The 14,842-nt window shown below is 45.0% G+C and overlaps 1 protein-coding gene across 1 annotated transcript in view; it reads right to left on the bottom strand.

Moving 5' to 3' along the window:
- Positions 1-7,863, bottom strand: part of LOC134958740 (protein kinase C delta type-like) — a 42,026-nt gene extending 34,163 nt beyond the window's left edge. Inside the window, exons 1-3 of the mRNA XM_063941487.1 lie at positions 7,299-7,863; positions 4,364-4,464; positions 3,026-3,196 (exon numbers count right to left, since the gene is read on the bottom strand). Coding sequence (XP_063797557.1) covers positions 3,026-3,196; positions 4,364-4,464; positions 7,299-7,779 — 753 coding nt within the window. The 5' untranslated portion in view covers positions 7,780-7,863. The remainder of the gene's footprint in view (positions 1-3,025; positions 3,197-4,363; positions 4,465-7,298) is intronic.
- Between the last annotated feature and the right edge of the window lie 6,979 nt (positions 7,864-14,842).

Here is a 14,842-nt window from a genome sequence, read left to right as displayed (position 1 = left end):
CCGTTTGGTTTGTCCACGGCACCTCGGGTCTTTACAAAGGTAATGGCCGAGATAATATTTCTTCTTCGAAGAAAAGGCGTATTAATTATCCCATACTTGGACGATCTCCTAATAAGGGCAAGGTCCAGAGAACAGCTAGAGATGGGTTTAGCACTATCTCAAGAGGTGCTAAAGCAGCACGGATGGATTCTGAATATTCCAAAATCCCAATTAATGCCGACAACTCGTCTGCTGTTCCTGGGGATGATTCTGGACACAGTTCAGAAAAAGGTTTTTCTTCCCGAAGAAAAAGCCAAGGAGTTATCTGACCTGGTCAGGAACCTCCTAAAACCAGGAAAGGTGTCTGTACATCAATGCACAAGAGTCCTGGGAAAAAATGGTAGCTTCTTACGAAGCAATCCCTTTCGGCAGATTCCATGCAAAGGGATCTGTTGGACAAATGGTCAGGGTCGCATCTTCAGATGCACCTGCGGATAACCCTGTCGCCGAGGACAAGGGTATCCCGTCTGTGGTGGTTGCAGGAGGCTCATCTATTGGAGGGCCGCAGATTCGGCATGCAGGATTGGATCCTGGTGACCACGGATGCCAGCCTGAGAGGCTGGGGAGCAGTCACACAGGGAAGAAATTTCCAGGGAGTGTGGTCGAGCCTGAAAAAGTCTCTTCACATAAGCATTCTGGAACTAAGAGCAATCTACAATGCTCTAAGCCAGGCGGAACCTCTGCTTCAAGGAAGACCGGTGTTGATCCAGTCGGACAACATCACGGCAATCGCCCATGTAAACAGACAGGGCGGCACAAGAAGCAGGAGGGCAATGGCAGAAGCTGCCAGGATCCTTCGCTGGGCGGAGAATCACGTGATAGCACTGTCAGCAGTATTCATCCCGGGCGTGGACAACTGGGAAGCAGAATTCCTCAGCAGACACGACCTTCACCCGGGAGAGTGGGGACTTCATCCAGAAGTTTTCCACATGCTATTAAACCGTTGGGTAAAACCAATGGTGGACATGATGGCGTCTCGCCTCAACAAAACACTGGACAGGTATTGCGCCAGGTCAAGAGATCCGCAGGCAATAGCTGTGGACGCGCTGGTAACACCTTGGGTGTACCAGTCGGTATATGTTTTTCCTCCTCTGCCTCTCATACCAAAGGTATTGAGGATTATACGGCAAAGAGGAGTAAGACTAGTGGCTCCGGATTGGCCAAGAAGGACTTGGTACCCGGAACTTCAAGAGATGGTCACGGACGATCCGTGGCCTCTACTTCTGAGAAGGGACCTGCTTCAGCAGGGTCCTTGTCTTTTTCAAGACTTACCGCGGCTGCGTTTGACGGCATGGCGTTTGAATGCCAGATCCTAAAAGGAAAAGGCATTCCAGAAGAAGTCATTCCTACCTTGATAAAGGCAAGGAAGGAAGTCACCGCGAAGCATTATCGCCGTATTTGGCGAAAATATGTTGCGTGGTGCGAGCAGCGGAGTGCTCCGATGGAGGAATTTCAACTGGGTCGTTTTCCTACATTTCCTGCAATCAGGATTGTCTGTGGGTCTCAAATTGGGATCTATTAAGGTTCAAATTTCGGCCCTATCAATATTCTTCCAAAAAGAATTGGCCTCAGTCCCTGAGGTCCAGATTTTTATCAAAGGAGTACTGCATATACAGCCTCCTGTGGTGCCTAAGGTGGCACCGTGGGATCTAAATGTAGTTTTAGATTTCCTCAAATCCAATTGGTTTGAACCACTAAAGAATGTGGATTTGCAATATCTCACATGGAAAGTGACTATGTTACTGGCCCTGGCTTCGGCCGGGAGAGTATCTGAACTGGCGGCTTTGTTTTATAAAAGCCCTTATTTAATTTTCCATTCGACATAGGGCAGAGCTGCGGACGCGTCCGCATTTTCTCCCTAAGGTGGTATCAGCGTTTCACCTGAACCAGCCTATTGTAGTGCCTGCGGCTACAGACGACTTGAAGGACTCCAAGTTGTTGGACGTTGTCAGAGCCTTAAAAATATACATTTAAAGGACGGCTGGAGTCAGAAAATCTGACTCGCTGTTTATACTGTATGCACCCAACAAGTTGGGTGCACCTGCTTCTAAGCAGTCGATTGCTCGTTGGATTTGTAACAAAATTCAACTTGTACATTCTGTGGCAGGCCTGCCACAGCCTAAATCTGTTAAGGCCCATTCCGCAAGGAAGGTGGGCTCATCTTGGGCGGCTGCCCGAGGGGTCTCGGCATTACAACTCTGCCGAGCAGCTACGTGGTCAGGGGAGAACACGTTTGTAAATTTTTACAAATTTGATACCCTGGCAAAGGAGGACCTGGAGTTCTCTCATTCGGTGCTGCAGAGTCATCCGCACTCTCCCGCCCGTTTGGGAGCTTTGGTATAATCCCCATGGTCCTTTCAGGAACCCCAGCATCCACTTAGGACGATAGAGAAAATAAGAATTTACTTACCGATAATTCTATTTCTCGGAGTCCGTAGTGGATGCTGGGCGCCCATCCCAAGTGCGGATTATCTGCAATACTTGTACATAGTTATTGTTAACTAATTCGGGTTATTGTTTAGGAAGCCATCTTTCAGAGGCTCCTCTGTTATCATACTGTTAACTGGGTTTAGATCACAAGTTGTACGGTGTGATTGGTGTGGCTGGTATGAGTCTTACCCGGGATTCAAAATCCTCCCTTATTGTGTACGCTCGTCCGGGCACAGTACCTAACTGGAGTCTGGAGGAGGGTCATAGGGGGAGGAGCCAGTACACACCACCTGACCTGTAAAAGCTTTACTTTTGTGCCCTGTCTCCTGCGGAGCCGCTATTCCCCATGGTCCTTTCAGGAACCCCAGCATCCACTACGGACTCCGAGAAATAGAATTATCGGTAAGTAAATTCTTATTTTATATAATGCCAGTATATTGTGCTTTCCATTTAGATGAGAGTTACTTTATAGGAAATAAAAGTCACAGCAGAAGATAACAAACATATAGGATGTATGTCTGGATATTTAGCAATAAAGAGGCATTTACAGCCGTACCTTGGTCTGGTGGGCGAAGTGGCCGTGAATGAGGAAGGTGCTTTCTGATGCAAGTTCTAGCACTTTCCTTTCCACAAAGGCAACTTTTTCGCCCACACTTAGCAGATGTCGTTTGCTCATGATCTTTACAGCTAACAACTCGTTGGTATGTGAGTCGGCTGCCAGCAGGACCTAGAAGAAATATTACAGTGTCAGCCTCATAACAACACAGAGATATAAAGGCAAATGCATTGCTGTCCGACAAGGATTATTTCTTTATTAACAGTTTTATGACCACAAAAGAAAAAGAAACAAAAATGCAGATCCATATCCATGGTCCCAAGCATTGCTAATCAGAATAATTACAACGACCTCTGCAATCTAACAGAACAAAATCAAGGTGCCTGGCATACTTTTTGGCCAAAAATTACCGGCCCACAAACCAGCGTCCAGGTGACCTTGTCTCTGGTGGGTTCCTAACACTAAGATTCAAGTCTGGAGCGTGGCTATAGTGTTAGGAAGTGGTAATAAGAAAAACATGAGCTATTTGATAAGCAGTATTACTGTACATAAGTTAAAGTGTTAAAACCAGTACTCACTGGCAGATGTGGGGAGAGATGTGGGCTGAGCGTACCGCTCAGCACACATCTCTTCCCCCTTCCCCCGCTCAGCACAGTGCGATGTGTGCTGAGCGTCCGTGGAGAGCGGGGTGGGGGGCGCTCATTTCACCCAGCGGGTGAAGTGAGAGACCCTCTAGAATGGCCTGAATGCAGGCCAATCTAGCACCAGCGATAGCGATGCGCGGGACTGCGCATCGCTATCGCTGTAAGGGGAACACATGGAGAGATCACTGCTTAAAATCTAAGCAATCTATTCAGATTGCTTAGATTTTAAGCCGCGATCGCTCCGTGAGTACCCCCCTTTACATTGGTAAAAAAAATATTAAAGTGCTAAATTGAGTGTTACAATGCGATTCCCCAAGCAGCCAGGTCACACCAATTCAGGGGGCACCGTTCCCCTAACCCACATCCAAAACTGACAAACTGTATAAATGTAATCAGGCCTTACTATAATAGTGCCTTTCCCAATCTGTAGTCTGTGTGTGCTAAAGATACATGCTAATTAGAAACACCTTTGGGTAGGTGGAGAGGTGCTAATTCTAGCTAAAGGAGTATCCACCTTCAAATATACATAAAATGGAGTCTAATGGGGAGGGGGGGCTGCACTACCTAACTACAAATGTCTGTTCTTTCTTTTTACCATTAAATAAAGTTGCACCACAGCCTTGTTCATCTCTAATAACATCCATATTGAGACATATAGTAAATCCCCTGTGACAACTGAAACCTCATTGCTTACCTTCCCAAAGGCACCTTGGCCTAACTGATGGTAAAACTCCAGTCTCTGGATGGTGCTAGAGACTGCATCTCTGAGGCAGGGGGTTGAAGCACTGCTGGTTTCTAATGGAGTGAAAAGGGTCATGAGAACATTGCAACAAACCCCATATATTATACTGTAGAACATTAATTAAGCTCACATCTTTATTATAGAAGAAAACCATGGTTATTTATTTTCCATTCAATTATCCTAATTCCTGCTGAGTGCAAAGTGCAGTCATACATAGTAATTATTTAATACTAATCAGTGCACATATGTCCTGACTGTCCTGGTTACAGCAGGACAGTCCCGCTATTCAGACACTGTCCTGCTGTCCCACCCACCGGCAGCAGTGTCCTGTGAGCCAGAGGGGTTGGCAGTTGGGGAAGGCTTTGATCACCCATTTCTCTGCTCTACAAAGCAGCAAGTGATCTTTGAATAGGTGCCGTGCATACGTACACAGCATGCAGTCAGCACTGGGAGGGGAGCGGGGCCTGCCCAGCCGCTCGGAGAGCACTGGGTATGCCCCTAAAATGATGGAAAATGGGTTCATTCATGATGCGCGGCCATGCCCACTCGGCCGAGGCCACATTCACACCCCTTTTTTGGGTTGCTCGTGGCACAGCCGCACACAAGTGTGTACACAAGTGTGATTTTGGAATCCATTGGGGCATATGTGATTTGGGGGCATACTGGGGCACATTACAGTATGTAATTTGGGGGCAAACTGGGGCACATTATATGATATGGGGCACATTGGGGCATATTATGTGATTCCAGGGCACACTGGGGCACATAATGTGATATGGGGCATATTGTGGTATAAATGGGCACACAATGAGGTATTATATGTGATTTGGTGACATTGGTGTATTTGATGTGATTTGGGGCACAGTGTGGAGTATAATGCAAATTAATGGCACATTGTGCAATATGTTAATTGGGGTCAGCGTGCATAGTATATGCATTGAGAGCACTCTTTTGCATAGTGGTGGTGGTGGTTGGGAGGGCCCAATGCATATTTTTACACCTGGGCCCACCATTCGCTAGTTCCGCCTCTGGGGAGAAGTCGTTATCAAACTCCACAAAATGTATCTTGGCCTCTTGGGTAATGCCATCTTCATATAGGGAGCGTGTAACAAATAATTACTGGCTTAGTGCGTTACATGCTCAGAGGATTTATATTAGAGATGAGCGGATTCGGTTTTACTCGGTTTTACTCGGTTCTCAAAACCGAATCTTATTGGCTATCCAAAACACGTGACATCCGTGAGCCAATAAGATGTCGTTTTGAGAACCGAGTAAAACCGAATCCGCTCATCTCTAGATTTATTATATGGTTGAGTGGAGACTTCATCTGGGGGACACTTTGGTCCCTCCCTTATTGAATGAGTATATGAGAAGGATGCTAGAAGCTGTTTATTAACGCCTTTTCAGTTTAGGGGCTGGAGGGGAGGAGCTTATTTACAGCTAGAAAAAGTTATCTCATTAATTGCTGACACTTCTATCCCTCATGATAAGAAGTGACCCCCTGATGAAGGAAAGAGATAATCATGCTTCCATCCTCCTGACCGCAGGCCAATATTGCTGTGTGACCCCATCATACAGCCCACCAAGAACCTTTGCAATCTCATGGACCATTACACAATATATAACACCTATCCTTGTGTATCAATGCCCATTTCCCTATAGATTATACGCTTGTGAGCAGGGCCTTCCACCCCTGTGTCTGTCTGTTATTACCCAGTTTTGTTTTATCACTGTTTGTTTCCAATTATAAAGTGCAATAGAATTTGCTGCGCTATATAAGAAACTGATCATCAATAAATATGTCTGATTAAAGGTTAAAAACATTAACGATTAAAGTGGCGATTCTGTATCCTGTATTGTATAATGCAATATTATGCTGACAAATATGAATGTAAGTTAGTGTATGGGTTTATCTCACAGACACAGTATCATCGCTGCGCCTCACACAGATACAGTAACTATAATGACTACTATATAACTGACACTAAACTTAATATTAAATGTGATTCACAGAAATCATCTATAAAAGTTTTGATTAATTGATAGAATAATTGGTCTATTAAATCAATACAAATAAACATAAGTTGAAAATAGCAGAAATACCCCCTTTACTTTCAATAAGAAATGAAACACATCTAGCTGTAAATGTAATACCCTGCAAGTTGCCGGCAGCTGCAAGATTTCAGCCATTTAGCTTCTAGATATAAGACTTATACTGGCAAACTTGGTTTTGCTTTTTGTATTATTGCTGCTTTACATCGAAAGGTTATGTCGCCAAAATCTCCCGGCTGCCTGCAACCCACAGACTTTACATTTAGCCCATAATCTTTACTACTAATTCACAATAATCAGTATAGCGAATTACTAGCCACACTGCAAGTGACTGATGCTTCCTTGTCACTGGCAGCTCCACATTACCCTCTACACATACACTTACATCACCCGCATCCTTACCCTGAGTATCATTACTCCAAACCAGAGCTCTTATTTGTCTCTGATTCCAAAGAGCAGAACTATGGCAGAAACTGATTGCACAGTAATACATGTGGTGTAAATGGGGCTTTACTGACACTTGTGGAGAAGATACAATACATAAAAGTTGGGTTGTTCCATGAGGCACAGTATTTTACCCTGGATATAATTCACACCTTATTATTAATAAATACAAATAATATAATTTATGAGCATTATTTACAAACAAGACAAATGCCAGTAAATTAGATGATGATGCAAGTAGGTTAGCATGCTGTAAATAAATTCATAGAAATGTATTTTCACATATTAGTAGTAGAAATAGAGGCCTCAGCACTTGTCTACTATAGTACATCCTACCAAAATACATTTAGTGTCTGTATAAAAACAGTTTGTATGTATGGGTTTCACTTACTCCCTCCTTCTGCATCTCCCTGAGGGCCTCTACTTTGCGTCCTCTCATCACTGGTCTCATCTGAGCTTGATGACAACTTTCTAGCAACCTTTCTCTTGATGGAGACCTTCTCATCATCAGAGGAGTCAGATAGTATTCTCCTCTTCCAGCCACATCTGGGCTTGATGTTTAAATCTGCCGCCTCAAAGGTGTTGGAATAAATTGTCTTCTTCATCGCTCTCTTTTTAATTGTTGGCTTCGGCATCTCTGACTTTGGTCTCTCTGTCTTCTTCATCTCTGGCTTTGGCATCTCTGGCTTTGGCATCTCTGGCTTCGGCATCTCTGGCTTCGGCATCTCTGACTTCTTCAACATGGCCGCCGGCTTTATCTCTGGTCCAACTGTCACCAGTGCCTTGACAGTAAACGGCTGGGTTGCCATGACGACAGCTGCCCATATACCTATACTACAGACATGCTGTATGCTGGGGGTGTCTGTGTGCATGTAACATCAATGGGGGGGCATGTGTGAAATTAGCACTAGATTAAATGGGGGTTTCCTAAATTATGGGGTGGAAGTAATTTTATCAATGCATACTGATTAGAATAAAATGTATCTATAATAAGGTACATATTGAATTGGGTTTCTCACTTCATAAAAAAATGTTATTAAAAACATTAATGGATTATTTATTTATTTATTTATTTCTACGTTACTACGTTATTTATGTATCACACACATATTGGACAGTGCTCCACCGGTAACATTTCAGTTACTGACATCAGTCCCTGTCCCAGTGGAGCTTACAATCTGTATTCCCTATGATACTGGTACCAGGACACCTCACAGGTCACATGTCCCAGTCCCCCGGCAGGTGCCCTGTGTATCACCAACTGTCACATGTGACATATCTACAGGTGACCTGGAAACAGGAACTGTGTGGGGTCCTGAGGGCGAGTGTGAGAACCTGCGCCCTATCATATGGACAGTTATAGCAATACCAAATAGTTATTGAAAGGATAAAACACAGGACAAACGGATGTAAAATAAATCACATTATTTGCACTGAGAGGTGGACACAGATGTGTCTTACAGGTTACACTGAAAATGGTGCTCAGCCATGGACCTGTCCCCGCCGGCCGCGCAGAGTTGTCAAAAACAAAATAATAAACTAATAAAACTAAGCAGCAGGAGCAGCTAAAGCAGTGTCCAGCTCCTTAGGGCAGGTCAGAGGGCGGGGTATAGGGGAGGAGGAGCCTGTGCTTCTGACCTTTAACTATTAGTGACCCAGCCTCCTCCAGCATCATCTACAGATGCGTCCTTAAACATCGTTGCGGTGTTGCAAGCAAATTGTGGTATATCGGGTAACGTACTGCACTGCAGACTCAATGAATGACGTAGTTCAGACATATCGTTGGCCTACACCTGCCTACCCGTTAGCGATATATTGGCTGTTCGCTCAGACGTATAAGTACCCAGCATAAGATGTATTTGTTATTTCAGTACAGGTGATTCAGCATGTGTACTCCAGGCCCATGTAAATTGGTCTGTTTGTCCATAAGAGATACAGCCAGTCACATGATCTGCATACACTAAGAAAGGAAGCGTAATGAAATTGCTCATAGTTCAGGGATTTACTATTAGATGTTTTACACTCGGACCACAAGGAGCAATGTGACAGAGTATTAGCCACATGATATTTCTGAGCAGTCTAAAATATTTTTGTAACTTAGAGGGGTTATCTTTTTAGAAGGGTTATCCAATAGCGTTGTCTCAATCCCCCCTAATTAGTATATTGGTGATGCCAATCCCACTAGCCACCCTCGCCCCCACCCCCAGACACCTGTCATTCTTGATTGCAGCTAATGTCACAAGTAGTGAAGCTGGGAACATACTACAAGATATACTGACCAATCTGTTGTGTATTCACATTACACCACAGTAGTGTCCGTTATTATAATTACACCAATCAGTAGTACCCCTTATATACAGTAGAGCCCCGTATACACATTACACAACACAGTAGAGCCGCTTACACATGTTATGCTGCAGTAGAGCCGCTTATACATGTTACTCTGCAGCTGTTAATGCAGAGAGAGGTGCTGCTGCAGCAGCTGGGATAGAGAGATGTGCTGCTGCAGCATCTGGGACAGAGAGGTGCTGCAGCAGCTGGGGCAGAAAGAGGTGCTGCAGCCAAGGGAACAAAGAGTGATGTAGCAGGACAGAAGTAACCCAGCTGCACAGCTACAAGCAGACAGTGAGACATATAAAGAGGGTGGGCAGAGTTCCAGCATGTGCCGGCTGTCAGTGTTTCCTGCTGTCGCCTCTGGCCTGTCCTGTTCCCTACCTAGTCTCAGAGACCAAGTCAGTGTGTGCCTCTCTACTTTTCCTTCTCCTGCTATGCGGCTGCCTCTACAGCAACCTGCGGTATATTGGGCAGAGTGAGGGGGGGGGCAGGTGGTGGCGCGCCCTTTAACTTTTCCGGCGCCCAGAGCTTGAGCTCCACTGGAGCCACCCTCGCTACACCCCTGGCTGTAATGATATAGTGTCGTATTCCGGATCTGGCAGTGTGCACTCGGGCACCATAAATCATTACATCATATAGGCCCATAGCAAGATCACTGAATCGTTCAGGTGTGTACTCGGGGTAAGAGGAAAGCTGCATCCAAGTCTTGGGTTTTTATTTAAACCAGGTCAGACTTGAGGTGTGTAATAAATGCGGCACCTGATTGGACAGGAACTGTAGCCAATCCTGTCTAATGCTGCAGTATTAGTGTACCTCCCATTAAATACTAATATGGCCACGTGGCGCCATCGCTGGGTTATGACCCTCAGGGGATTGCAGCACAGACTTTCAAATTGACTGACGAGATCTGTGTGTGGACAGCCTCCCTTTTATCAGTGGAGGGGATTTGTTTCATATATAATATATTTGTGATTTTTTATTGTTATGCACTGCCCTGTTGTGATGCTTCAGTGACTCTTGTAGTGGAATACATCCTCTGCACAGGGCCGGTTCTACACCTTGTGGTGCCCTGGGCAAAAGTTTCCTTTGGTGCCCCCCCCCCCTGCCCTCCTGACAGGCAAAATAGGGTTGGTGCAAAAATAGGGGTGTGGCTTCATAGTACCGATTCACTTTACACCGCACAGTAGTGTCCGTCAGTCACATTACATCACACAGTAGTGTCCATTATTCACATTACACCCCACAGTAGTGTCCATCAGTCACATTACATCACACAGTAGTGTCCATTATTCACATTACACCACACAGTAGTGTCCATTATTCACATTACACCACACAGTAGTGTCCGTCAGTCACATTACATCACACAGTAGTGTCCATTATTCACATTACACCACACAGCAGTGTCCGACAGTCACATTACACCACACAGTAGTGTCCGTCAGTCACATTACACCACACAGTAGTACCCATTATACTATGTTAGAGCCCCTTACACACATTATACCACAGTAGAGCAGAGCCCCTTATACACGTTACGCCAGGTAGCCCCGTACACACATTGCACGATGTTGACCCTTATACACACTGTGACAGGTAGACCCTTACACACATTGCATTTATTAAGTGACCCCTATGCAATGCCCTCAATAATAGTGCCCCCAGTAGTAATGCCCCCTGTAGGTATGCCCCTGTAGTTGTGCCCCAGTAGATATGCTCCCAGTAGTTATGCCCCCTGTAGTTATGCCCCCTATAGATATGCTCCCAGTAGTTATGCCCCCAGTAGTTATGCCCCCTGTAGAGATGCCCCCTGTAGATATGCTCCCAGTAGTTATGCCCCCTGTAGATTGCCCCCTGTAGATGTGCCCCCTGCAGATTTGCCCCAGTAGCTGTGCCCCCTGTAGATTTGCTCCCAGTAGATGTGTCCCCCTGTAGATTTGCCCCCAGCCTGGGTGTGGTCGGGCAGTGGGTGCCTGCGGGGTGACTGCCGCCGCGCCCACAGGCTGCAGCGCTCCGGGCTCCCGCCTGGCTTGCCCGTGCCTAGGTCCGCTCCTGCCTCTGCAGAAATGAAAGCTTGTTATATATCTAAAATAACTTCCTATATAGAGCACACCCTAACTCATAATATGTAATACTAAAGGGCCCTACACACTCAGTGATCCGCCGCCGAGCTGCCCACAGCTGATATGGGTGACACGGCAGCAGGGGGGAGGTGACGGGGGGAGTGACTTCACTTCACTCCCCCCATCACCCGGCTCCATAGCAATTCATGCTAATATGGATGAGATTGTCCATATTGGCCTGCATGTATAAGCGACCCGGCACCAACAATGAACGAGCGCGGGGCCACGTGCCTACACACTGAACGATATGAACGAGTTCTCATTCAATAATGAACGAGAACGTTATATCGTTTAGTGAAATCTATAAGTGTGTAGGGCACTTAAATATTACAATGGTAAAATAACTTGTAATGTTTGTAAATAAAAGAAACACCAAGTTCTGGTCTTGTGCTAAGCCTGATCAGATAATATGTATTTGTGTCTTGTTTACTTATAGGAAAAGAGTAAATGTTTGTGCTATTCTGTACATGCTATATAATAACTGTAAATTACTATTATATTAATAATTGAATCTGCCTCTTACTGAATTATCTTTAACTAAACCTTTACATTCAGCATTCTGCAATTTAATTCATATAGAAAAAACACCCCCCTGCCAACTAACAACATGCTGCTTCACTGACATGGCCATCTATTACCGTACTGTGTGCGTGTTACAGTATAGGGTTAGCGAAGCAGCTGTCAGTGACATATACTGAGGATTACATGCTTTACAAAAGATTACACAAGTGGTACTGTGCAGCTGTCAGTGACATATACTGAGACTTACATGCTTTACAAAGGATTACACAAGTGGTACTGTGCAGCTGTCAGTGGTATATACTGAGATTTACATGCTTTACGAAAGATTATACAAGTGGTACTGTGCAGCTGTCAGTGACATATACTGAGACTTACATGCTCTACAAAGGATTACACAAGTGGTACTGTGCAGCTGTCAGTGGTATATACTGAGATTTACATGCTTTACAAAGGATTACACAAGTGGTACTGTGCAGCTGTCAGGAACATATACTGAGATTTACATGCTTTACAAAGTATAACAGAAGTGTTACTGTGCAGCTGTCAGGGAAATATACTTAGACTTACATGCTTTACAAAGGATTACACAAGTGGTACTGTGCAGCTGTCAGGGACATATACTGAGAATTACATCCACTATACCAGTGGTTCCCAAACTTTTTGGAATCACAGGGCCCTCGAGCATCAGAATTTTTTTCACGGCACCTCAAGGACAAAAGCTTCTTATTGTGAAATTTAGAAATAAATATTAAATTAAGTAAATTGTGTTTATATGTCATCCATAAGTTAAATTGTGTGATGAGGGACAAGATTTGCTTCTGTTTGGCCACATATTATATGATTGGCAGCCACCAGCACCGGTTTTTCCTATTACATTGACCATAAATGATTTTAATTTGTCCTGGACCACCAATCCAAGGCACCCCTGCAAGTGTCCCGAGGCACCCCAGGGTGCCACGGCACACAGTTTGGGAACCACTGCACTATACAGTAATACATAAGCGGCACAGCTGTCAGTGACATATACTGAGAATTAGTGACATATACTGAGAATTACATTCACTATACAGGAATATAGACATGTTGGGCTGTGTTATGTGTAAGGTGCGTATACATGGTGAGATATTGACTATCTCCGATTTCGACTATGTGATTTCCTTTGAATTCCCCCAGAGCAGAGAAGCACCGACTTTGACTGTTTCTTTGATTTTGACTAAGTGCTCATTTTGATTATACTTTGTACCAGATAGTACACACTATATAGTCAAGATTGCCTGTACAGTCTGTCTTTCCTAGCGATACCGACCCCGCGGGACCACTCATCGGTATCGCATTGGTATTGCAAGCTGCCTAACACAGTGCGATTTGCACTAACTTTCCTTGTGATTTTGACTATATAGACAAAATCGAAAGGATAAATCTCAGTGTGTGTACACACCTGGTCTGTGGGTTACAACTCCCAGCGCTGCAAAAATAAAAGAGCAACAATGTAAGCTGAGTGACAAGCTGCAGAGATTAACCCTTTCTGTGACTGCTGTACGGGGATCTCTCTATTCATAGGGCTGAATTCAATTAGTTCAATTGCAAGTACAGTTTATACCGCAGTTACCATACCATTGGATTTGCAGATATTTTCTTGCAGTGCACCATATACACAGAAACACAGCATTTTACGGCAGATAAGAATGACATGGCCCATCCAGTCTGGCCTTTTAGGTTAAGGCATTAGGGTTAGTTTAGAGGTCTGGGTTAGGGTCAGGGCCGGCAACAGAAATCTTGAGACCCTATATCTCTGGGGCCTCCCGCAACCCACCTAGACCACCCCTATTTAAAAAAATAGTAGATGATAGATCGGGCCTGATTGTGCTGACAGCCACCATTCCTCTCCCCCAGTCCTGCCACTTTACCTACATGCCCTGGAAGACAAGAATTCCTGTGATTTAGTTTTCTACACCCTGGGGTATATTTACTAAGATCCCGATTTTGACCGAGATGCCGTTTTTTCTTCAAAGTGTCATCTCGGTCATTTACTAAACTCAAATCACGGCAGTGATGAGGGCATTCGTATTTTTTTGGAAGTCCAAGAAAAAAAATACGAATGAATACACCATCGGTCAAAAACGCCAGCAAATTAGCAGAACTCGGTCATTTACTAAAAAGTGCAAATTTCAAAAGAGCCAAACACTGCCGTGAAAAATTACAAATCGTAAAAAAGTGCTAAAAAAAACCAGACCTGCTTTTTTGAGCCGTGATTGGATAGGCATGCACGGATCCATGAGATCCGTGCATGTATATCAGTGGGAAGGGGTGGGAAAGTGTTATTTTTACCAAAAAAAAATGCGTGGGGTCCCCCCTCCTAAGCATAACCAGCCTCGGGCTCTTTGAGCCGATCCTGGTTGCAGAAATATGGGAAAAAAATGGACAGGGGTTCCCCCATATTTAAGCAACCAGCATCGGGCTCTGCGCCTGGTCCTGGTTCCAAAAATACGGGGGCCAAAAAGCGAAGGGGTCCCCCGTATTTTTGAAACCAGCACCGGGCTCCACTAGCTGGACAGATAATGCCACAGCCGGGGGTCACTTTTATACAGTGCCCTGCGGCCGTGGCATCAAATATCCAACTAGTCACCCCTGGCTGGGGTACCCTGGGGGAGTTGGGACCCCTTCAATCAAGAGAACCCCCCCCCCCCAGCCACCCAAGGGCCAGGGTGAAGCCCGAGGCTGTCCCCCCCATCCAATGGGCTGCGGATGGGGGGCTGATAGCCTTTTTGGATAGTTATGAATATTGTTTTTAGTAGCAGTACTACAAGTCCCAGCAAGCCACCCTCGCAAGCTGGTACTTGGAGAACCACAAGTACCAGCATGCGGCGGAAAAACTGGGCCGCTGGTACCTGTAGAACTACTACTAAAAAAATACCCCAAAAATGACAACACACACACACCTTGAAAGTAAAGTTTT

The sequence above is a fragment of the Pseudophryne corroboree genome, chromosome 9, assembly GCF_028390025.1.
Source record: "Pseudophryne corroboree isolate aPseCor3 chromosome 9, aPseCor3.hap2, whole genome shotgun sequence".
NCBI classification, from domain to species: Eukaryota; Metazoa; Chordata; class Amphibia; order Anura; family Myobatrachidae; genus Pseudophryne; species Pseudophryne corroboree.
Note: the sequence above shows the minus strand (reverse complement) of the source record. Positions and strands in the feature narration are given on the sequence as shown.